Genomic DNA, 26,525 nt, shown 5'->3' with positions numbered 1-26,525 from the left:
TCATAGACCCATCCGCTGACACGTCCACTCCCAAATATCTGAATACGTTCACCTCCTCCATACTCTCTCCCTCCAATCTGATATTCAATCTTTCATCACCTAATCTTTTTGTTATCCTCATAACCTTACTCTTTCCTGTATTCACCTTTAATTTTCTTCTTTTGCACACCCTACCAAATTCATCCACCAATCTCTGCAACTTCTCTTCAGAATCTCCCAAGAGCACAGTGTCATCGGCAAAGAGCAGCTGTGACAACTCCCACTTTGTGTGTGATTCTTTATCTTTTAACTCCACGCCTCTTGCCAAGACCCTCGCATTTACTTCTCTTACAACCCCATCTATAAATATATTAAACAACCACGGTGACATCACACATCCTTGTCTAAGGCCTACTTTTACTGGGAAAAAATTTCCCTCTTTCCTACATACTCTAACTTGAGCCTCACTATCCTCGTAAAAACTCTTCACTGCTTTCAGTAACCTACCTCCTACACCATACACTTGCAACATCTGCCACATTGCCCCCCTATCCACCCTGTCATACGCCTTTTCCAAATCCATAAATGCCACAAAGACCTCTTTAGCCTTATCTAAATACTGTTTACTTATATGTTTCACTGTAAACACCTGGTCCACACACCCCCTACCTTTCCTAAAGCCTCCTTGTTCATCTGCTATCCTATTCTCCGTCTTACTCTTAATTCTTTCAATTATAACTCTACCATACACTTTACCAGGTACACTCAACAGACTTATCCCCCTATAATTTTTGCACTCTCTTTTATCCCCTTTGCCTTTATACAAAGGAACTATGCATGCTCTCTGCCAATCCCTAGGTACCTTACCCTCTTCCATACATTTATTAAATAATTGCACCAACCACTCCAAAACTATATCCCCACCTGCTTTTAACATTTCTATCTTTATCCCATCAATCCCGGCTGCCTTACCCCCTTTCATTTTACCTACTGCCTCACGAACTTCCCCCACACTCACAACTGGCTCTTCCTCACTCCTACAAGATGTTATTCCTCCTTGCCCTATACACGAAATCACAGCTTCCCTATCTTCATCAACATTTAACAATTCCTCAAAATATTCCTTCCATCTTCCCAATACCTCTACCTCTCCATTTAATAACTCTCCTCTCCTATTTTTAACTGACAAATCCATTTGTTCTCTAGGCTTTCTTAACTTGTTAATCTCACTCCAAAACTTTTTCTTATTTTCAACAAAATTTGTTGATAACATCTCACCCACTCTCTCATTTGCTCTCTTTTTACATTGCTTCACCACTCTCTTAACTTCTCTCTTTTTCTCCATATACTCTTCCCTCCTTGCATCACTTCTACTTTGTAAAAACTTCTCATATGCTAACTTTTTCTCCCTTACTACTCTCTTTACATCATCATTCCACCAATCGCTCCTCTTCCCTCCTGCACCCACTTTCCTGTAACCACAAACTTCTGCTGAACACTCTAACACTACATTTTTAAACCTACCCCATACCTCTTCGACCCCATTGCCTATGCTCTCATTAGCCCATCTATCCTCCAATAGCTGTTTATATCTTACCCTAACTGCCTCCTCTTTTAGTTTATAAACCTTCACCTCTCTCTTCCCTGATGCTTCTATTCTCCTTGTATCCCATCTACCTTTTACTCTCAGTGTAGCTACAACTAGAAAGTGATCTGATATATCTGTGGCCCCTCTATAAACATGTACATCCTGAAGTCTACTCAACAGTCTTTTATCTACCAATACATAATCCAACAAACTACTGTCATTTCGCCCTACATCATATCGTGTATACTTATTTATCCTCTTTTTCTTAAAATATGTATTACCTATAACTAAACCCCTTTCTATACAAAGTTCAATCAAAGGGCTCCCATTATCATTTACACCTGGCACCCCAAACTTACCTACCACACCCTCTCTAAAAGTTTCTCCTACTTTAGCATTCAAGTCCCCTACCACAATTACTCTCTCACTTGGTTCAAAGGCTCCTATACATTCACTTAACATCTCCCAAAATCTCTCTCTCTCCTCTGCATTCCTCTCTTCTCCAGGTGCATACACGCTTATTATGACCCACTTCTCGCATCCAACCTTTACTTTAATCCACATAATTCTTGAATTTACACATTCATATTCTCTTTTCTCCTTCCATAACTGATCATTTAACATTACTGCTACCCCTTCCTTTGCTCTAACTCTCTCAGATACTCCAGATTTAATCCCATTTATTTCCCCCCACTGAAACTCTCCTACCCCCTTCAGCTTTGTTTCGCTTAGGGCCAGGACATCCAACTTCTTTTCATTCATAACATCAGCAATCATCTGTTTCTTGTCATCCGCACTACATCCACGCACATTTAAGCAACCCAGTTTTATAAAGTTTTTCTTCTTCTCTTTTTTAGTAATTGTATACAGGAGAAGGGGTTACTAGCCCATTGCTCCCGGCATTTTAGTCGCCTCATACGACACGCATGGCTTACGGAGGAAAGATTCTTTTCCACTTCCCCATGGACAATAGAAGAAATAAAAAAGAACAAGAGCTATTTAGAAAAAGGAGAAAAACCTAGATGTATGTATATATATATATGCATGTGCGTGTCTGTGAAGTGTGACCAAAGTGTAAGTAGGAGTAGCAAGATATCCCTGTTATCTTAGCGTTTCATATCCAAAGTAATTGCTTTTGCACCATCGTAAAGTCAAAATACTGTATCGTAATTCAACCATCGTAAGTCTAGGAGCACCTGTATAGTCCTTCCCTTGATTATAGTACAGTAATATATTAATGCCTATTTAATATGTATATACGTAAAATTCTTAATACATAAGTAAATATATAATTCTTCTTAATTTGCATGTAAAACGTAGTGCAGCAGATTACTAAAAGGAGTATAGAGCTTTTATGTGCAATGAGGCTCTGGTTAGGGTATATAGGTGGGAGACTATTTTCAAGTAAAAGGCTTTGGACACAGATGTGTTGTCACCATAGTTGTTTATTACAGCCTCTCCTCACTTTACGATGGAGGTCCTTTCCTAAGACCTCGTCGGTAAACAAATTGGTCAGTAAGTGAGGAGCATTCTATAATGGAAGTGGGTTTGTGTCAACCATCTCTGATATTGTTTTAATGTCACCTTTGCACCATTTATAGCATTTCTGGTATATTTTTTAAATGTTTATACAGTAGTGTACTGTATATTGTAATACATAAGCAGAACAGAGGAAATCAGCTCTAACATATATTATTTAGGTATGAATACTGGCCAAAGAGTCTGTTGTAAGTCCAAGTTGTCAGTTAACGAATACGCCGCTAAGTGAGGAGAGGCTGCATATATAAATGTTTAACATTTATAAAAGGGGATTTGGGTTTAGTGCTTCACTTGATTATAATTATTATTATTATAATAAAAGGGGAAGCGCTAAACCCGTAGGATTATACAGCACCTGTGGGGGGGATGTGGAAAGTATTCAGGCTTAATTCAGGGAACTGGAGCACAGACCCAATTCTCTAGATCAAGAGCCCCTCACCAGCATCAAGGAACCTTCCTTGAGGGGACTTGATTATAATAACATGAATGGGGATGTAAAAGAAGCAAATGCTGGGGTGTTGGTGAGAGGAGTGGGATTAAAAGATAATGAAATGATGTGAAGTGGTAGCCATCATAGCTACTTTTTGATGATAATGTTCTTTTGGGATTCTGAAAAATTGCAAAAGTTGGTGGATAAGTATGGGAGGGTGTTTAATTGAACATTAAAAAGTACATGTATGAAAGAGCAAGGTGATGAGTATCAAAAATTTAGGCAATGAAAAATTGGATATCACACTGAAGGATGGGGGCTTATGGAAGATGTGAATGCATTTAAATATTTGAAAGTGGACATGTTAGCAGATGGGTTCTTAAAAGAAGAGGTGAACTATAGAATAGATTCACGAAATCGTAATGACACGATTATGAACAAATCACAGAATGGGTGGAGCTCAAATCCATGAAAATGGGCCCTAAAACCCATAAGCCAGTGTGCTATCCACCCATTATGTGATTCATGGAGTAGATGAACGGAAAAGAAGGTATGTGGAATGTTGAGGCATCTATGGAGAGAAACACATATATGGGGCAAAAAGTAAAATGTATCAAGAGTATTGTAGTACCAACCCTTATATATGGGTGTGAGGCATGGACTTATAAGTGTTGTAGTGAAGATGTTGTAGTGTAGCTATCATAATAGAGAGTAATGTAATGTTATTAAAAGAATTTGAAGTATAAAATCAGATGGTGTTGGGTTATGACGAGTATTATTCAGAGGGCAGAGGACATTTAGAGAGGATGGATCTGTATAGGCTGATTAGGAGTGCATATAATTAGGGTGAAAGGAAGAGGGGTTTGGGGATATCCATAAAAGAGTTGGAGGGAATGTGTAAAAGAGATTTTAAGTGATAGGGGCTTGTACATCCAACAGGTGTGAGCGTGTTAGAGTGGAGTTAGTGGGGACAAGTGGCTTTAAGGATTTGATGTGATGATTGAGTGTGAGCATGGTCACATTTATGAAGGGATTCAGGGAGACTGGTTAACCAGACTCTATCTTGGAGGTGGGAAGTACAATGCCTGCACTTAGAAGGGGTGAGTATGTTACTGTTTGGAAGGTCATTTGAATTGTTATGTTTGCATGCTTCTGGCAAGATAACTTGAATGAATGATTGTGAATATTTACTGAGTCACCCAGGTGGGAGATGACAAGTATGGTTAAAAAAAAAAAGTAATAAAAGTACTCACGTTGAGTTGAAGCAGTTAAGTGGTGTTGGGAGTGTGCGGGTAGGTGAGACCACTAGGTTAAGTGGCACACTCTCCATCAGAGGGTACCACTGGGCCACAGGCCGGCGGGGGCATTCCAACATCTCCAGCCAGTGGTCACGGCCAGGGCCAATCACCTGGGAACCAATCACTGCCACGCCTAGCAGCTCATTGGCACCAACCCTGCAAAGTAACAACCTGAGTGTAGATGTCACCAGTCAATATGTGGAAAATATATATGATTAACATTATTATTATTATAATCAAGGGGGAAGCGCTAAACCCGGAGGATTATACAGCGCCTGGGGAGGGGATGTGGAAGGCATTCAGGCTTAATTCGGGGATCTGGAGCACAGATCCAATTCCCTAAATCAAGAGCCCCTCACCAACATCAAGGAACCTTCCTTGAGGGGTATATGATTAACAAAAATGCCTTCTACCTGAGTATTCTGGTAAATTTTCTGTGCTAAATTCGATATTTACACCTGTTAAAATAGTTTGCACTCATATGAGAGCGCTAGACCTATATGGGTTATGTAGTGCCTGGGGAATGGGAGGCAATCAGGTTTGATCCAAGGAAGGGAAGGTTCAAGTTCAGTTTCTAGGATCAAAGGGTCACCTTCCCCAAGGGGCCTTCCTCCCTCACCTAAGTTTACATTTCATCACCTCAGTAATGTTATACAACACATTAAACAATTCCAATAAGAGATCCTTTCAGAAAAATATAATTTTACCATACTATTAGTTAAGAATCCTTTATTCAAAATGTCTGGGATGGGAAGTGTTTTGGATTTCGGATTTTGGAATATTTGTATAGTATTTGCATCTGTACAACTATCCTACTGTACAGCTCCCCTCAAGGAAGGTTCCTTGATGTTGGTGAGGGGCTCTTGATTTAGGGAATTGGATCTGTGCTCCAGTTCCCCAAATTAAGCCTGAATGCCTTCCACATCCCCCCCCCCCCAAGCGCTGTATAATCCTCCAGGTTTAGCGCTTCCCCTTTGATTATAATAATAATAATAATACTGTACAGCTATGATATAATCCTTAGTGTTAAGTAGTCTGTAAGCCAATAATGTTAAGTTGGTCCATAATGCCTAGGCATAATAGAGGCTCTCTTTGCATTGCAACCCACTATTGTAAATACAAAAAATCAATGTACTGTTTGCAAAGACATAAAATAAATAAATAAATAAATAAATCTATAAAATTGGACAGCTTGGGGATAGGACCAAAGTCTAATCACGGTAATGTACTGTAAAGATACTATATCAAAAAACACGATCACTGCTTACTAAAAGAAGATAAATGCAGGCCCAGACACTACAAGTATGCCAGGCAAGTCTGATTATTATTATTATAATTATTATAATCAAGGGGGAAGCGCTAAACTCAGAGGATTATACAGCGCCTGGGGGGGGGGATGTGGAAGGCATTCAGGCTTAATTCGGGAAACTGGAGCACAGATCCAATTCCCTAAATCAAGAGCCCCTCACCAACATTAAGGAACCTTCCTTGAGGGGGCAGGCAAGTCTGAGAAACTTGAGGGATGAGGAAGCACTCTGCTGGATGACTTCTTGAAAATGTTTCTTCTATTGTTGTCTGCCTCAATGATGGTCTTTTGTCGCTACACAACAGTTACTCTTTCATTTTATACAATGACATGATTTCTTGTTCTGTTATGAATATACGCTGCTCTAGTGCTTCAGTAAGTCCGTCACATGCGTATTTTCATTGTTATATATTGACACTTCTTCTGTGTTAACAATATCATTGTGGAAAATACTGTATATATTTTCCGGAAATACGGTAATTTATAGGTAAATAGATGCCCTATATTGTATTTTTAAAAGAAGTATGTTACCGAAAAAAGGAAGAGACACTCGCCATCTTGGTTTTGAATTTATATTAGAAACGTTGGTGAATGGGGAAGAATTTTTCGTGCTCTAGAGGTTAAAATTGTGCTGACACCTCTCAAATAGGAGGCGAAATTGGTGGACATGCATTCCTGCATAACTTGAGATATCAGACGACTGGACAAGACCTCTCCAGGAACCTCAGATAAGCTCTCTAGGTTTGTGTATAATTCTGGCCAGTGTTTTCATACATTTAGTGAGGTTTCTCTGAGTATGATACAACTTAATATCCAGTCAAATTGGAGAGTGATATTAAGATATATTTTCCTTCTCTTATGTAATTGTGTATATATATAACCATTTATTATTTTTAATATACAGTCCACAAATTTATATATTTACCAGTATTCCTGGTGTATGTATATTTCATTTAATTAATAGGTCCAGAGCAACTTGTGGATATGACAGTGGTAGGTATCGAAGGGGGACATTTTTGCGACCTAGGTGTCCCAAATTCCTACTTGTCTAACTGATAAATAATAATTATCTATGTTCATTTACTGTTATGTACATAATGATACATACAGATAAATGTAATTTTCCACAATCATCTTCATCGTTACTACAGTCATCAGGATCACCGTGATTCACATTATTATTATTATAATCATGGGGGAGCGCTAAACCCACCGTGATTCAGAACTATTTCAGCTATTTCACCATCGGTCTTTGGATGAACCGGAGCGTCATTAATGATGTTAATACCGTGCCTTTTCTTAATTTTTTTTGTAACCAGCCTGCAGAATATTCACAGTTGTGGAAAATACTGTATATATTTTCCAGAAATTCAGTATTTATATGTAAATAGATGGCCATACTGTATTTAATAATATTTATGTCATAGAAAATGGAAAGCCTGCGTCTGCGCAGAAGACACTCGCCATCTTGGTTTTGAATTGGATACAACGTTAATATAATGGGAAGAATTTTTTGTGCTCTGGAGGTTAAAACTGGATTGACACCTCTCAAATAGGAGGCGAAATTGTTGGATGTGCATTCCTGCATAACTTGAGATATCAAACGACTGGACAAGACAGCTCCAGGAACCTCAGATAAGCTGTCTAGATTTGTGTGTAATTCTGGCCAGCATTATTTTCATAGATTTAGTTAGAGTGAGGTTTTCTGAGTATGATACACATTAATCTCCAGTCAAATTGGTGAGTGATATTAAGATATATTTTCCTTCTGTTATGTAATTGTGTATATATATAACCATTTATTATTTTTAATATACAGTCCACAAATTTATATATTTACCAGCATTCCTGGTGTATGTATATTTCATTTAATTAAGGTCCAGAGCAACTTGTGGTTATGGCAGTGGTAGGTATCGAAGGGGGACATTTTTTGCGACCTAAGTGTCCCAAATTCCTACTTGTCTAACTGATAAATAATAGTTATCATTGTTCATTTACTGTTATGTATATAATTATACATCCAAGTAAATGCAATTTTCCACAACAGTTACCTTTAATATTCAGTTCGTTATGATAGATTTTTGCTTAGTTTCATGATCAGCATTACGTTAAGCAGCATATGCTCACTCGGCTCTAATCCACTCATCAATACACCATCGAGATCTTCATTTTACCCTCCATGCAATTTTTTTTTTTTTGTTTTTCATTAACTTCTGTTCGTCATTTTCATCATAGAACTTCAACAATATGTCCTTCTGTTTGTTTAGGTGTTAGGCAGTTATTGTATTATTATTATCATTATAATCAAGGGGGAGCACTAAACCCGACAGTTGTTGTAGCAGCACTCAACACCTCAGACACAACCTTCACACTTACACTAAAGTTTTTTCAACAAATTGACTTCCTCTGATATAAACATAAATGCTTCCCTCTTCCTCTTTTCACTATTACCCATAGACCTCGACATTTTCAACAATATCTTCACAGCACAGAGCACAAAACGCGTTATAATTGGTGGGTAATTGCTGTTGCTAACAAAGTGGCACTAGTACAACAGACGGAGGATCGAGCCTCCACAAAGTGTTTTGCGCAGAATCATCCATCAGTGGCACATCATGTCAACACTAGAAAAACTTTCGAATTCTGGAGGTTTTCCGATTTTGGAGTTTTTTTTTTTTTCTTATTCGCCGGTATTCTCCCGGCCCGGGTCTTTTCCAGGTAGTGGTGACCCGGCCTTGGCTCCCTATCTGGGGAGTATCTCGAGACCTAAGTCTCCCATGGGAGGAGGTACAAGTACACCCTCATCTTTGTGACCAAGTGTCCCCAGGCCTAGCCACAGTCCCCGCCCTCACGGGGCTCGTAGGGAGAAGCTAGGACTCTGGTCTGCCATCTGCCCCAATTTTTTTTTTTGAGTTATTATATATTGTGCTTGTGTAGATAAAAAAATCCATTACAGTAAGAATTCTTAGAATACAGTCATTTTTCATGTACCAAATACAATAAAATCATTCCCCTCAAGGGAGGTGCCTTGACGCCGTTGAGGGGCTCTTGATCCAAGGAATGGGACTTAACCTCCCCTTTCTGGGATCGAACAGCTGTTATGACGATTGTGGGTTTAGCGCTTAGTTTTGACTGATTGGATCGAACTTGACTGCTTCCCATATATATAATCATTATTCAGGTTTAGAGCAAAACGATAATAATAATAATAATAAAATCATTAGATCCAAGAACATATTACAATAATCCTTAAAGGTAAAGTCCTTAAAGATAATACAATATAATAATATAGAAACACTGCAGCAGGCCTACTGGCCCACACTAGTGCAGGTCTTTTCCAAAGCCATTGTATCTAAACTGACTCTCAAATGCTGAGATCTTCCATCCTCACAAGGTCACCACAACCCAACAATGTTGACATTGCTGGCTAAAACGCTGTTCATCACTGGCAGAATGCTCAGTCTGTGATGAAGCAGATTGTAATACATTCTGTGACTTCCATAGCCCCGTCGATGCCAGGTTTTAGATCGAGAAAGGGAAATACGCCATCTCAATATAAACAAAGATAGTCACTGAGCTCCGTCTAGGAGTCTCTCATGGGTATCCTGCTCCTGGGCTACGGGACGACCACAGGTGTGACCTACGAGGAAGCTACCCACCTGTGACCCAGCAGTGAGGAAGCTACCCATCTGTGACCCAGCAGTGAGGAAACTACCCACCTGTGACCCAGCAATGAGGAAGCTACCCACCTGTGACCCAGCAGTGTGGAAACTACCCACCTGTGACCCAGCAATGAGGAAGCTACCCACCTGTGACCCAGCAGTGAGGAAGCTACCCATCTGTGACCCAGCAGTGAGGAAGCTACCCAGCAGTGAAAAAGCTACTCACCTGTCATAATCAACCACCTTGATAAGGAGAGTGACATCTTCAATATTATCGTTGGGGATGTCGAAGACCAGAGCCTCGTTGTAGACTGGGTTCAGCGTCGCCTTCTTCACTGTAGTCTTCTTCTTCTTAAGACGTCGACCCTGACACAACAAGCACACCTTCACGTACGGGTCTGCCGGAAAAAAAAAAAAATATTTTTGTATGCGAAGCACTAAACCCATGAGAATCATTCAATTTTAGCACAAATATTGGGAAAAGGCTCGATCTTACGTCCACTTATCGTAGCCTGGTCTCTGGATAATCAGATATTTCAGTGAGTCAAGTATATCACGAGTCAGGGAGTTCACTGGAGTCAGGTATATAATGAGTCAGGTAGCTCACTGGAGTCAGGTATATTACGAATCAGAGAGCCCAATCTTCTCGTCATCTATCCTGCAATAAACGACTGAAGGTGTGGCCGTGTACACAGGATCAAAGGTGACACATGTGACATATCCACTGTGTTGGTGGGTGGTCACACACACACCTGACTAAGTAAATAAGTAAGTTTATTCAGGTATACACAAATAGTTACATAGATTATCATACATAGCAGAATTTGTGTAGAGAACCTAGGATAACCCAAAAAAGTCAGAGTGACTTATTTCCAGTGTTGGTAGGTGGTCACACACACACCTGACACCCAACACAGTATTGTGGGTGGTCACACACACACCTGACACCCAACAGTGTTGTGGGTGGTCATAAACACACCTGACACCCAACACAGTGTTGTGGGTGGTCACACACACCTGACACACCCAACAGTTGTGGGTGGTCACACACCTGACACACCCAACACTTGTGGGTGGTCACACACACCTGACACACCCAACACAGTGTTGTGGGTGGTCACAAACACCTGACACCCAACACTGTTGTGGGTGGTCACACACACCTGACACACCCAACACAGTGTTGTGGGTGGTCACAAACACCTGACACCCAACACTTGTGGGTGGTCACACACACCTGACACACCCAACACAGTGTTGTGGGTGGTCACAAACACCTGACACCCAACACTGTTGTGGGTGGTCACAAACACCTGACACACCCAACACAGTGTTGTGGGTGGTCACACACACCTGACACACCCAACACAGTGTTGTGGGTGGGAAGGGACTGTCATCTCACAGGCGGATGAGATAATTCATACTGGAACCTTGTCACAAGAAAGGCCTCCGTTGTTGTATTATTTTTTTTCACTCACTTATGTAATGAACTGCATAACACTATAACACCTGGCATGACGCCATAAATGTATATTATTAATATTCATCTCTAATAATACATTTGTTTGTGCGGCTTCCGTCATTACACGTATTGTTGCTCTTGTTATTTTAGGCTAATCTGGTAATCTGCATATTAATGGTTGTATCAAATTCTTCTTGAGGTTCTAGTCTCACCAATTCCCAGAGCTAGATGCTGGATGTTGGCAGGTAAGTAGCCTCTTGAAGGTGTCTTGATTCACGGAGGTGGATCTAGCTTTCCCCTGCTGAGGATCAAGCCTCACTGATACACCCTCCCCCTCCCCCTTCCCTCCCACCCTCATTACCCAGGTGCCGCAAGATTCACGAATTTAGAGTTAAGCAATGGCTAATAGTTATTATTATCATGGTGTCAGGTTAGAGTCATGCTCACCCGCATCAACCTTCATGCACCTGCACACATACACATTTAAAGATTAAAAATGTATGCCATGAATTAATTGGTGAAGACGAGCACAGCTCTGCTCTCCTCGCTACTAACAGGTACTAAACTGAGGTGATGTAAAGCTCTATATTAGTCAGAACATCCTGTGTGCATCTGAAGAGTCCAGAGTTTAATCCCGGGATACAAGACTCTTTACACCTGCTACTCCTATTCATATAACAGTGAATATGTACCCGGATGATACACGAATGTTGTGGGAAGCCTCCTGGGGATTTTTTTAATAGGACTGGACACCACAAGTATTATAGTTTGCTGCCATAGCTACAAATATGCTATCAAGAACTGGTAAGAAACACACACACACACACAAACACCCAAATGTAGTCCCCACATTTAAGAAAGGAAACAGAAATGAGGCACTAAACTACAGACCTGTGTCTCTGACATGTATTGTGTGCAAAGTCATGGAGAAGATTATCAGGAGGAGAGTGGTGGAACACCTGGAACGGAACAAGATTATAAATGAAAACCAGCATGGGTTCATGGAAGGCAAATCTTGTATCACAAACCTTCTGGAGTTTTATGACAAGGTAACAGAAGTAAGACACGAGAGAGAGGGGTGGGTTGATTGTATTTTCCTAGACTGCAGGAAGGCCTTTGACACAGTTCCCCACAAGAGATTAGTGTAGAAGCTGGAGGATCAGGCGCATATAACAGGGAGGGCACTGCAATGGATCAGAGAATACCTAACAGGGAGGCAACAACGAGTCATGGTACGTGAAGAGGTATCACAGTGGGCGCCTGTGACGAGCGGGGTCCCACAGGGGTCAGTTCTAGGACCAGTGCTTTTTGATATATGCGAACGACATGATGGAAGGAATAGACTCTGAAGTGTCCCTATTCGCAGATGATTTGAAGCTGATGAGAAGAATTAAATCGGATGAGGATGAGGCAGGACTGCAAAGAGACCTGGATAGGCTGGACATGTGGTCCAGAAACTGGCTTCTAGAATTCAACCCTGCCAAATGCAGTCATGAAGATTGGGGAGGGGCAAAGAAGACCGCAGACAGAGTATAGGCTAGGTGGACAAAGACTACAGACCTCACTCAGGGAGAAAGATCTTGGGGTGACCATAACACCGTGCACGTCACCGGAGGCACACATCAACCAAATAACTGCTGCAGCATACGGGCGCCTGGCAAACCTGAGAATAGCGTTCCGATACCTTAATAAGGAATCGTTCAAGACACTGTACACTGTGTATGTTAGGCCCATACTGGAGTATGCAGCACCAATCTGGAACCCACACCTGGTCAAGCACGTCAAGAAGTTAGAGAAAGTACAAAGGTTTGCAACAAGGCTAGTTCCAGAGCTCAGGGGAATGTCGTACGAGGAAAGGTTGAGGGAAATCGGACTGACGACACTGGAGGACAGAAGGGTCAGGGAAGACATGATAACGACATACAAGATACTGCGGGGAATAGACAAGGTGGACAGAGACAGGATGTTCCAGAGAGGGGACACAGAAACAAGGGGTCACAACTGGAAGCTGAAGACTCAGACGAGTCACAGGGACGTTAGGAAGTATTTCTTCAGTCATAGAGTCGTCAGGAAGTGGAATAGCCTAGCAAGTGAAGTAGTGGAGGCAGGAACCATACATAGTTTACAGAAGAGGTATGACAAAGCTCAGGAAGCAGAGAGGGAGAGGACCTAGTAGCGATCAGTGAAGAGGCGGAGCCAGGAACTGAGTCTCGACCCCTGCAAACACAATTAGGTGAGTACAATTAGGTGAGTACACACACACACACACACCGTGTACGTCAGGCCCATACTGGACTATGCAGCACCAATTTGGAACCCACACCTGGTCATGCACGTCAAGAAATTAGAGAAAGTGCAAAGGTTTGCAACAAGACTAGTTTCAGAGCTCAGGGGCATGTCCAACGAAGAAAGGTTAAGGGAAATCAGCTTGACAACACTGGAGGACAGGAGGGTTAGGAGAGACATGATAACGACATACAAAATACTGCGAGGAGTAGATAAGGTGGACATAGACAGGCTGTTCCAGAGAGGGGACACAGAAATAAGGGGTCACAATTGGAAGTTGAAGACTCAGATGAGTCAAAGGGATGTTAGGAAGTATTTCTTCAGTCATAGAGTTGTCAGGAAGTGGAACTGTCTGGCAAGTGATGTAGTGGAGGCGGGAACCATACATATTTTTGAGACGAGGTATGATAAAGCTCATGGAGCAGGGAGAGGACCTAGTAGCGACCAGTGAAGAGGCGGGGCCAGGAGCTGAGTATCGACCCCTGCAACAACAATTAGGCGAGTACACACACACACACACACACACACACGGTGCAAATGACAATACTTTCTTAGCTTTGATTATATTAATATAAAAGACACTGAAGAGAAAAGGGAGAGGATTGAAGATCAGACTAGAAAAAGAGGTTATGAGGGAAGTGTGAGTGTGCCGCATCTTCCTGGACTGCAAGAAAGTATTTAAAACGGTCCCCTGCCAGACTGATCCAAAATCTAGAAATGCAAACAGAAGTGAATGTAATGTTACTCCAGCAGAAGAAAGAACACATGAGAGTAAAACTACAAAGATCGAGGAAAGAAAAGGGGCTAGGGACCGAACTAAGCAACTGGGGAAATTAGGGACTGATCTGATGAGCTGGGGACTAACCAGAGGAACTGGGGACTGACCTGAGGAGCCGGTGATGTCCATGGCTCTGATGTTTCTCATCTTGATGACAGTGACAGTGAGGCGGCCGGCGGTGGGCAAGTAACACAGACTCACCATCAACTCCCCGAGGTCACGACTCTCCTGTGAAGGTCAGATAAAGTCACAACTCACCATGGTGAGATATGCGAGACAGACTGAGCATTAGCACGCTAAGTCACTCAGACCTCAGATCAATAAAACAGAGATAACACGAACACTGATCACACGATCACACATGATAGCAAAATATTCAAAAGGATAAAACTGATCAATGATACACTTGATGCCATAATACACAATATACATACAAGCATATTCACATGACTAATAAAATCCCATAAATTAATCCATAAAAATCGTATACTGTAAACGCACCACCGGCTATAAAAAAAAAATCCATAAAAGAGAGACCGGGTTATATGAGATTACAAAGGTGTGAGTCCATTACAAAGTTAATTAAATCACATGAACATTCTCACCAGGACGAAGTCTACAAGTACGAAGGCTGCAACACACGCTAAAAATATGCATCGCCATGTGTAGATGTGCACATATATGCATGACAGCGTGCAGGTGTGTAACATAGGATAAAGAGTAAGGAAAATAAACAAACAAATTTTCCTTACCGTTCAATATGTGGTTTTGTTTCCATTTTGTTTGGTTACAAATTTCATCTCAGGCAATACTGATTTTCTTAATTTTCGGTCACTGTATACGAAAATAATGCTTAAAATTTCATATTGGCTTTGTTTATAAAGACAGGGAATCAAGCTTAAAGCTGTTATCATTGACTTGGGAAGAAAGGTGGGGAAATAAACTGTACGGGGGGGGGGAATACATATTATCATGACGTGACATCTAAACCACACATGATAACTCTGAATGAATTAAACGACATCATCAGAGTGTCAGGCGGAAGTGTTGGGCTCCAGATTACACCATTGGAATCTCTTTGCTGAAAGTGTTTTTCAACAAGCATTTCCTCCAGAGGCACCGAAATTTCTTCCTGCCAACTATGGGGCAGTCAGTGATATACTTGGTGGACGTTTCCACCAGAACACCTTAGTCATGGGAAAACACCACCAGGGAAACTGGAGTCCATTACTGTTAGCAGATTACTAATAAACAATAACAAGAGATGCAGAGAAAGTAGAATACAAGAACCAAGCAGAGAAGCGTATATATGTGAAGTCATTATACAGGTGGTATGTTACTAACATATTGTATACATACGCAAAGTGGGTCAATAAATTTCCCTGGGTCCTTTAGCCAACCGATTCTTATTACGGTCATACACGTTTTCAGCAGTACAAAAACCTTGTAGTGAAACACTTTGTTTTTCTCCGAAGCATAAAACTGTTTAAACTTTGTAGACCATTGTGTCACCTCACCGTGGGTGACAACTGTTAAGTTACAACTACTCTCTCCAACGTTATATTCGCATCTAATCGATCGAAGAAGTCTGTTGTGTGGGCGAAACGTTTCGGCGGTAAAGATGTTTAAGTGTTGCACGTGTGTCTTAGTCATCATCATATCTCATTCATTTATTCATCCTCTTTTTCTTGAAACAAGTATTACCAATTACCAAACCTCTTTCTGTACACAGTGCGACTAGAGACCATTATCACTCACCCATAACACTATACACATCCTCTATAACAGTTTCTACAAATTTAACATTTAAGTATCTCAAGTTTAACATTTAAATCCCCACAACAATTATTTTCTCACATGGTTCACTACTCGCTAAACATTATCTTAACATCTCCCAAAATTCAACCTCTCCCCTTCCCCCCATCTCTACTCAAATTTTCTATGATATAAATACGGATAAATTCCAGATTTCAGCTTCACTAAATCAAGACTCAGAGGTTCCTTGTGGGACACAACCTCATGCTGATATATTATTACGATATTAAAATGTTTCTATAAAATAAATTGCACTGTTTATTTCCCGCCATTGAAAACACACACAACTGGTGAGAATAAATAATCGGAAAATACTGGATTTAAGCACCAGTAATTGCAGCTGCATTATTACCAACAGCAATAACAGCAGTATTGCTAACAACAATAGCTTTAGCAACAATATATAATACTGACGGTTTAATTACTACAAACAATCAGAATCCACAGTTTAACAACACCTTGTGAAGTTCACAGACTGGAGGTAACGCAGTTAAATATAACCATCATACCTTATCAGATGTCAACAAGTAATCAAATCATGGACATTGTAATGAAGTGTCAGGCAGCCATGTGTCAACCCGCCCACAGTCTGGCCACACAAGACTCTGACGCCACCACTCTCCTTCCTCCACGTATAATTAGGAACTAAATTAATTTCCCCACCGTCAGCAATTTTCTAGGGTTGTAATTAGGGGTTATTTTGTGTCTTCATTGGCATGCACCAGCAGTCTTGAGGCGAGGAAATGTGAAAGTGAAAACACGACTTTTGGAAGGACAGTTCTTGTTACCAAGGCAGTCGCAGGTGGCATTAAAATATTCTTTTTCTTTTAGTCTTCATATTACTTCACTTTTACTGCACTAGACGACGACCAGCCTCGATGTAATGACTGCACAAAACTTTACATAAGTGACATGAGCGAAATATATTATATGAAGAAGAGGTGTATATTTAGAGATGAAAATTAAGAAATAAACAATGAGGAAAAAAGTATACAGCATTGACCCAAACTTAGCAAAATAGTGGTGTCATCTAGTGAGAGTCTAGCGCACGATAAGCGCGGTGATAATCAACACAGTAGTCACAAAAATTGTGACTTTGCAGGGACGAAATCTTTTAGTGTTACTGAAGTCAATGAGGAGGACTTCACGGTGACATCATCCACCTATTGAGGTCTTTCTTCTCGGCCAGACGGACTTCAGTATTTCTTGTTGATTTGCCTGATAATGAGAGAAACGTTGAACCATTCCTTTGTAATGGAATACAACCTGAAAATCATTCTGCGTGATGAATGTTAATTATATTTTATAAATATAAACAGCTGCTCTATCCTTCTAAAATGTCAAATACTATATCATGGTAGATGCAAAGTACAAACAATGGTGATATAAGGAAATGTAAGCAACCTGGATGGTTAATATTACCAGGATGTGGATGAAAGATGATATAAAAACATCAACAGGCTAAGGCTCCTTGACCTTAAGCACGTACTAAGGCTCCTTGACCTTAAGCACGTACTAAGGCTCCTTGACCTTAAGCACGTACTAAGGCTCCTTGACCTTAAGCACGTACTAAGGCTCCTTGACCTTAAGCACGTACTAAGGCTCCTTGACCTTAAGCACGTACTAAGGCTCCTTGACCTTAAGCACGTACTAAGGCTCCTTGACCTTAAGCACGTACTAAGGCTCCTTGACCTTAAGCACGTACTAAGGCTCCTTGACCTTAAGCACGTACTAAGGCTCCTTGACCTTAAGCACGTACTAAGGCTCCTTGACCTTAAGCACGTACTAAGGCTCCTTGACCTTAAGCACGTACTAAGGCTCCTTGACCTTAAGCACGTACTAAGGCTCCTTGACCTTAAGCACGTACTAAGGCTCCTTGACCTTAAGCACGTACTAAGGCTCCTTGACCTTAAGCACGTACTAAGGCTCCTTGACCTTAAGCACGTACTAAGGCTCCTTGACCTTAAGCACGTACTAAGGCTCCTTGACCTTAAGCACGTACTAAGGCTCCTTGACCTTAAGCACGTACTAAGGCTCCTTGACCTTAAGCACGTACTAAGGCTCCTTGACCTTAAGCACGTACTAAGGCTCCTTGACCTTAAGCACGTACTAAGGCTCCTTGACCTTAAGCACGTACTAAGGCTCCTTGACCTTAAGCACGTACTAAGGCTCCTTGACCTTAAGCACGTACTAAGGCTCCTTGACCTTAAGCACGTACTAAGGCTCCTTGACCTTAAGCACGTACTAAGGCTCCTTGACCTTAAGCACGTACTAAGGCTCCTTGACCTTAAGCACGTACTAAGGCTCCTTGACCTTAAGCACGTACTAAGGTTCCTTGACCTTAAGCACGTACTAAGGCTCCTTGACCTTAAGCACGTACTAAGGCTCCTTGACCTTAAGCACGTACTAAGGCTCCTTGACCTTAAGCACGTACTAAGGCTCCTTGACCTTAAGCACGTACTAAGGCTCCTTGACCTTAAGCACGTACTAAGGCTCCTTGACCTTAAGCACGTACTAAGGCTCCTTGACCTTAAGCACGTACTAAGGCTCCTTGACCTTAAGCACGTACTAAGGCTCCTTGACCTTAAGCACGTACTAAGGCTCCTTGACCTTAAGCACGTACTAAGGCTCCTTGACCTTAAGCACGTACTAAGGCTCCTTGACCTTAAGCACGTACTAAGGCTCCTTTACCTTAAGCACGTACTAAGGCTCCTTTACCTTAAGCACGTACTAAGGCTCCTTGACCTTAAGCACGTACTTAGGCTCCTTGGCCTTAAGCACGTACTAAGGCTCCTTGACCTTAAGCACGTACTAAGGCTCCTTGACCTTAAGCACGTACTAAGGCTCCTTGACCTTAAGCACGTACTAAGGCTCCTTGACCTTAAGCACGTACTAAGGCTCCTTGACCTTAAGCACGTACTAAGGCTCCTTTACCTTAAGCACGTACTTAGGCTCCTTGGCCTTAAGTACAGGCTAAGGCTCACTAACCTTAAAACAATTCGCCTCTCTTGGCGTCCCAAAGTTTGGGTAAAAGTTTTCTCTGAGCTGAGTGGGTGACGTCTGGCCAGAGGCTCTAGCTCAAAAGAGAGAGAGAGAGAGAGAGAGAGAGAGAGAGAGAGAGAGAGAGAGAGAGAGAGAGAGAGAGAGAGAGAGAGAGAGAGAGAGAGAGAGAGAGAGAGAGAGAGAGAGAAATGCAGATACTGAGAGAGAGAGAGAGAAAGAGAGAGAGAAATGCAGATACTGAGAGATATATATCTCTCAATAACAAGACAGGCATGGCAGGGAAATTATAGAGGGAGAAGAACAAAAAAGGAAGAAGTGTATCGACAAGGTCAACCCAGGTGGCCTTTAGAAGCAGCACTTCCAGTCGTGATGACCCATCATTACCACCAGTTAAGCCAGAACCACAACCATCACCATCACCTTCCTGAACATGGCTACACCTGCTGCCTACCCTCACCTCCCCTGCAGCACCAGCTTAGTACACTACCTCCCACTCTGGCTTGGTGCACTACCTTCCACCCAAGGTTGGTGCACTGCCTCCTACACTGGCTTGGTGCACTACCTTTCACACAAGGTTGTTGCACTACCTCACACCGGCTTGGTGCACTATATCACACACCAGCTTGGTGCACTACCTCACAAACCAGCTTGGTGCACTACCTCACACACCAGCTTGGTGCACTACCTCACACACCAGCTTGGTGCACTACCTCACACACCAGCTTGATGCACTACCTAACACACCAGCTTGGTGCACTACCTCACACACCAGCTTGATGCACTACCTAACACACCAGCTTGGTGAACTACCTCACACACCAGCTTGATGCACTACGTCAGACACCAGCTTGGTGCACTACCTTACACACCAGCTTGGTGCACTACCTTACACACTAGCTTGATGCACTACCTCACACACCAGCTTGGTGCACTACCTCACACACCAGCTTGGTGCACTACCTTACACACTAGCTTGATGCACTACCTCACACACCAGCTTGGTGCACTACCTCACACACCAGCTTGGTGCACTACCTCACACACCAGCTTGGTGCACTACCTCACACACCAGCTTGGTGCACTACCTAACACACCAGCTTGGTGCACTACCTAACACACGCTTGATGCACTACCTCACACACCAGCTTGGTGCACTACCTCACACACCAGCTTGGTGCACTACCTAACACACGCTTGATGCACTACCTCACACACCAGCTTGGTGCACTACCTCACACACCAGCTTGGTGCACTACCTCACACACCAGCTTGGTGCACTACCTCACACACCAGCTTGATGCACTACCACACACACCAGCTTGGTGCACTACCTCACACACCAGCTTGATGCACTACCTCACATACCAGCTTGGTGCACTACCTAACACACCAGCTTGGTGCACTACCTCACACACCAGCTTGGTGCACTACCTAACACACCAGCTTGGTGCACTACCTCACACACCAGCTTGGTGCACTACCTCACACACCAGCTTGATGCACTACCTCACACACCAGCTTGGTGCACTACCTCACACACCAGCTTGATGCACTACCTAACACACAAGCTTGGTGAACTACCTCACACACCAGCTTGATGCACTACGTCACACCAGCTTGGTGCACTACCTAACACACCAGCTTGGTGCACTACCTCACACACCAGCTTGGTGCACTACCTCACACACCAGCTTGATGCACTACCTCACACACCAGCTTGATGCACTACCTAACACACCAGCTTGATGCACTACCTCACACACCAGCTTGGTGCACTACCTCACACACCAGCTTGATGCACTACCTAACACACCAGCTTGGTGCACTACCTCACACACCAGCTTGGTGCACTACCTCACACACTAGCTTGATGCACTACCTCACACACCAGCTTGGTGCACTACCTCACACACCAGCTTGGTGCACTACCTCACACACTAGCTTGATGCACTACGTCACACACCAGCTTGGTGCACTACCTCACACACCAGCTTGGTGCACTACCTCACACACTAGCTTGATGCACTACCTCACACACCAGCTTGGTGCACTACCTCACACACCAGCTTGGTGCACTACCTCACACACTAGCTTGATGCACTACCTCACACACCAGCTTGGTGCACTACCTCACACACTAGCTTGATGCACTACCTCACACACCAGCTTGGTGCACTACCTCACACACCAGCTTGGTGCACTACCTCACACATCAGCTTGGTGCACTACCTCACACACTAGCTTGGTGCACTACCTCAGACACTAGCTTGATGCACTACCTCACACACCAGCTTGGTGCACTACCTCACACACCAGCTTGGTGCACTACCTCACACACTAGCTTGGTGCACTACCTCACACACTAGCTTGGTGCACTACCTTACACACCAGCTTGGTGCACTACCTCACACACTAGCTTGGTGCACTACCTCACACACTAGCTTGATGCACTACCTCACACACCAGCTTGGTGCACTACCTCACACACCAGCTTGGTGCACTACCTCACACACCAGCTTGGTGCACTACCTCACACACTAGCTTGGTGCACTACCTCACACACTAGCTTGGTGCACTACCTTACACACCAGCTTGGTGCACTACCTCACACACAAGCTTGGTGCACTACCTCACACACTAGCTTGGTGCACTACCTCACACACCAGCTTGGTGCACTACCTCACACACTAGCTTGGTGCACTACCTCACACACTAGCTTGGTGCACTACCTTACACACCAGCTTGGTGCACTACCTCACACACTAGCTTGGTGCACTACCTCACACACTAGCTTGATGCACTACCTCACACACCAGCTTGGTGCACTACCTCACACACCAGCTTGGTGCACTACCTCACACACCAGCTTGGTGCACTACCTCACACACTAGCTTGGTGCACTACCTCACACACTAGCTTGGTGCACTACCTTACACACCAGCTTGGTGCACTACCTCACACACTAGCTTGGTGCACTACCTCACACACTAGCTTGATGCACTACCTCACACACCAGCTTGGTGCACTACCTTACACACCAGCTTGGTGCACTACCTCAGACACTAGCTTGATGCACTACCTCACACACCAGCTTGGTGCACTACCTCACACACTAGCTTGATGCACTACCTCACACACCAGCTTGGTGCACTACCTCACACACCAGCTTGGTGCACTACCTCAGACACTAGCTTGATGCACTACCTCACACACCAGCTTGGTGCACTACCTCACACACCAGCTTGGTGCACTACCTCACACACTAGCTTGATGCACTACGTCACACACCAGCTTGGTGCACTACCTCACACACTAGCTTGGTGCACTACCTTACACACCAGCTTGGTGCACTACCTCACACACCAGCTTGGTGAACTACCTCACACACCAGCTTGATGCACTACCTCACACACCAGCTTGGTGAACTACCTCACACACCAGCTTGGTGCACTACCTCACACACCAGCTTGGTGCACTACCTCACACACCAGCTTGGTGCACTACCTCACACACCAGCTTGGTGAACTACCTCACACACCAGCTTGATGCACTACGTCACACACCAGCTTGGTGCACTACCTCACACACTAGCTTGGTGCACTACCTTACACACCAGCTTGGTGCACTACCTCACACACTAGCTTGATGCACTACCTCACACACCAGCTTGGTGCACTACGTCACACACCAGCTTGGTGCACTACGTCACACACCAGCTTGGTGCACTACCTCACACACTAGCTTGGTGCACTACCTTACACACTAGCTTGGTGCACTACCTTACACACTAGCTTGGTGCACTACCTTACACACCAGCTTGGTGCACTACGTCACACACCAGCTTGGTGCACTACCTCACACACCAGCTTGGTGCACTACCTCACACACTAGCTTGGTGCACTAGCTCACACACCAGCTTGGTGCACTACCTCACACACCAGCTTGGTGCACTACCTCACACACTAGCTTGGTGCACTACCTTACACACCAGCTTGGTGCACTACCTCACACACTATCTTGGTGCACTACCTCACACACCAGCTTGGTGCACTACCTCACACACCAGCTTGGTGCACTACGTCACACACCAGCTTGGTGCACTACGTCACACATCAGCTTGATGCACTACCTCACACACCAGCTTGGTGCACTACCTCACACACTAGCTTGATGCACTACCTCACACACCAGCTTGGTGCACTACCTCACACACTAGCTTGATGCACTACCTCACACACCAGCTTGGTGCACTACCTTACTCACCAGCTTGGTGCACTACCTAACACACCAGCTTGATGCACTACCTCACACACCAGCTTGGTGCACTACCTTACTCACCAGCTTGGTGCACTACCTAACACACCAGCTTGATGCACTACCTCACACACCAGCTTGGTGCACTACCTTACACACTAGCTTGATGCACTACCTCACACACCAGCTTGGTGCACTACCTCACACACTAGATTGATGCACTGCCTCACACACCAGCTTGGGGCACTACCTCACACACCAGCTTGGTGAACTACCTCACACACCAGCTTGGTGAACTACCTCACACACCAGCTTGATGCACTACGTCACACACCAGCTTGGTGCACTACCTCACACACTAGCTTGGTGCACTACCTTACACACCAGCTTGGTGCACTACCTCACACACCAGCTTGGTGCACTAGCTCACACACCAGCTTGGTGCACTACCTTACACACCAGCTTGGTGCACTACCTCACACACTATCTTGGTGCACTACCTCACACACCAGCTTGGTGCACTACCTCACACACTAGCTTGGTGCACTACCTCACACACTAGCTTGGTGCACTACCTCACACACCAGCTTGGTGCACTACCTCACACACCAGCTTGGTGCACTACCTCACATACTAGCTTGGTGCACTACCTCACACACCAGCTTGGTGCACTACCTCACACACTAGCTTGGTGCACTACCTCACACACCAGCTTGGTGCACTACCTCACACACCAGCTTGATGCACTACCTCACACACCAGCTTGATGCACTACCTTACACACCAGCTTGGTGCACTACCTCACACACTATCTTGGTGCACTACCTCACACACCAGCTTGGTGCACTACCTCACACACTAGCTTGGTGCACTACCTCACACACCAGCTTGGTGCACTACCTCACACACCAGCTTGGTGCACTTCCTCACACACCAGCTTGGTGCACTACCTCACACACTAGCTTGGTGCACTACCTCACACACCAGCTTGGTGCACTACCTCACACACTAGCTTGGTGCACTACCTCACACACCAGCTTGGTGCACTACCTCACACACCAGCTTGATGCACTACCTCACACACCAGCTTGATGCACTACCTTACACACCAGCTTGGTGCACTACCTCACACACCAGCTTGGTGCACTACCTCACACACCAGCTTGATGCACTACGTCACACACCAGCTTGATGCACTACCTCACACACCAGCTTGATGCACTACGTCACACACCAGCTTGATGCACTACCTCACACACCTGCTTAGTGCACTACCTTACACACCAGCTTGGTGCACTACCTCACACACCAGCTTGATGCACTACCTCACACACCAGCTTGATGCACTACCTTACACACCAGCTTGGTGCACTACCTCACACACCAGCTTGATGAACTACGTCACACACCAGCTTGGTGCACTACCTCACACACCAGCTTGGTGCACTACCTCACACACCAGCTTGATGCACTACGTCACACACCAGCTTGGTGCACTACCTCACACACCAGCTTGGTGCACTACCTTACACACCAGCTTGGTGCACTTCAGTCAATACAGTAACACACCTACAGTATATATATAATTTTTTTTGAAAAAATCCCGTATTATGGTGATCATATCAGGCGAGTGAGTCAGCAAGTGTCCCAGCGAAGGATTGTGTATCTCTTCTGACAGTTATATTCCACGGGAACTTCTTTCTTTAAGTTCATGTTTATCTCCTACAATGTTAGGTTTCTCTACGACGTAGCCGCGTCAGGTGAAACTGGCTGGATCGTCCAGGTTCTTTAACCAGAGGTTTGGTAAGCTGGGGGGAGGAAGAAGGATAGTTAAGGATGGAATGTGGAAAAAGGGTGGGTGAGAGAGAGGATAACAAAGGTAAGTGGCTCAACTACGTTGGAGTATATTCAGTGGACAGCAACGATGGATGTACTAGCAGCAATCAGCGAGTTTCAGAGACTTAATGACCACTTCTATTATAAACTCCGGGTATGTGAGGTGAGATTAGAATATCCTGGTTGCAATGAGAGAGAGAGAGAGAGAGAGAGAGAGAGAGAGAGAGAGAGAGAGAGAGAGAGAGAGAGAGAGAGGTGGGTGTAGAGGGTTACGTGAGTAAGTTTGTTGAGAGCATGCAAGAGCTGAGAGCAGCATCCCGTGGTCACTATGGTAACGCTCTCTTTCTACTCGACCTCGTGGTGCCTGTAGTGAACACACACACACACACACACACACACACACACACACACATACACACACACACACACACACACACACACAGAGAATGGAAAAAGTACAGAAGGCAGAGAACACATGAAAATAGGGAGATTAGTCGCAGAGCCAGGAACGAGTATGCACAGGTAAGGAGGGAGGCCCAGCGACAGTATGAAAATAACCTAGCATCGAAAGTCAAGACTGACCCGAAACTGTTGTATAGCCACATCAGGAGGAAGACAACAGTCAAAGACCAGGTGATCAGACTGAGGACAGAAGGTGGAGAACTCACAAGAAATGATCAGGAGGTATGTGAGGAGCTAAACAGGAGATTTAAGGAAGTTTTTACAGTAGAGACAGGAAGGGCTCTGGGAAGACAGCACAGAAGGGAACATCAAGAGGGAATATACCAACAAGTGTTGGATGACATACGAACAACCGAGGAGGAGGTGCAGAAGCTGCTAAGTGACTTTGATACCTCAAAGGCGATGGGACCGGACATCTCCCCGTGGGTCCTTAGAGAAGGAGCAGAGATGCTGTGCGTGCCCCTAACCACAATCTTCAACACATCCCTTGAAACTGGGCAACTACCTGAGAAATGGAAGACAGCAAATGTAGTCCCCATATTTAAGAAAGGAAACAGAAACGAGGCACTAAACTACAGACCTGTGTCTCTGACATGTATTGTGTGCAAAGTCATGGAGAAGATTATCAGGAGGAGAGTGGTCGAACACCTGGAAAGGAACAAGATTATAAATGAAAACCAGCATGGGTTCATGGAAGGCAAATCCTGTGTCACAAACCTTCTGGAGTTTTATGACAAGGTAACAGAAGTAAGACACGAGAGAGACGGGTGGGTTGATTGCATTTTCCTGGACTGCAGGAAGGCCTTTGACACAGTTCCTCACAAGAG

The 26,525-nt window shown here is 44.1% G+C and overlaps 1 protein-coding gene across 2 annotated transcripts in view; it reads right to left on the bottom strand.

Annotated features, from left to right (window-relative positions):
• LOC138852938 (synaptotagmin-10-like) overlaps window positions 1-26,525 on the bottom strand; it is a 247,339-nt gene that overhangs the window by 12,536 nt on the left and 208,278 nt on the right. For both annotated transcript variants that reach the window (XM_070086707.1, XM_070086708.1), the window contains 3 exons: window positions 14,436-14,556; window positions 10,029-10,200; window positions 4,790-4,990 (listed from right to left, as the gene is read on the bottom strand). In XM_070086707.1, the coding sequence (XP_069942808.1) occupies window positions 4,790-4,990; window positions 10,029-10,200; window positions 14,436-14,556 (494 nt within the window). The remainder of the gene's footprint in view (window positions 1-4,789; window positions 4,991-10,028; window positions 10,201-14,435; window positions 14,557-26,525) is intronic.

Source organism: Cherax quadricarinatus, chromosome 19, assembly GCF_038502225.1.
Source record: "Cherax quadricarinatus isolate ZL_2023a chromosome 19, ASM3850222v1, whole genome shotgun sequence".
NCBI classification, from domain to species: domain Eukaryota; kingdom Metazoa; phylum Arthropoda; class Malacostraca; order Decapoda; family Parastacidae; genus Cherax; species Cherax quadricarinatus.
The sequence above is the reverse complement of the archived record's forward strand: the minus strand, read 5'-3'. Positions and strand labels throughout refer to the sequence as shown.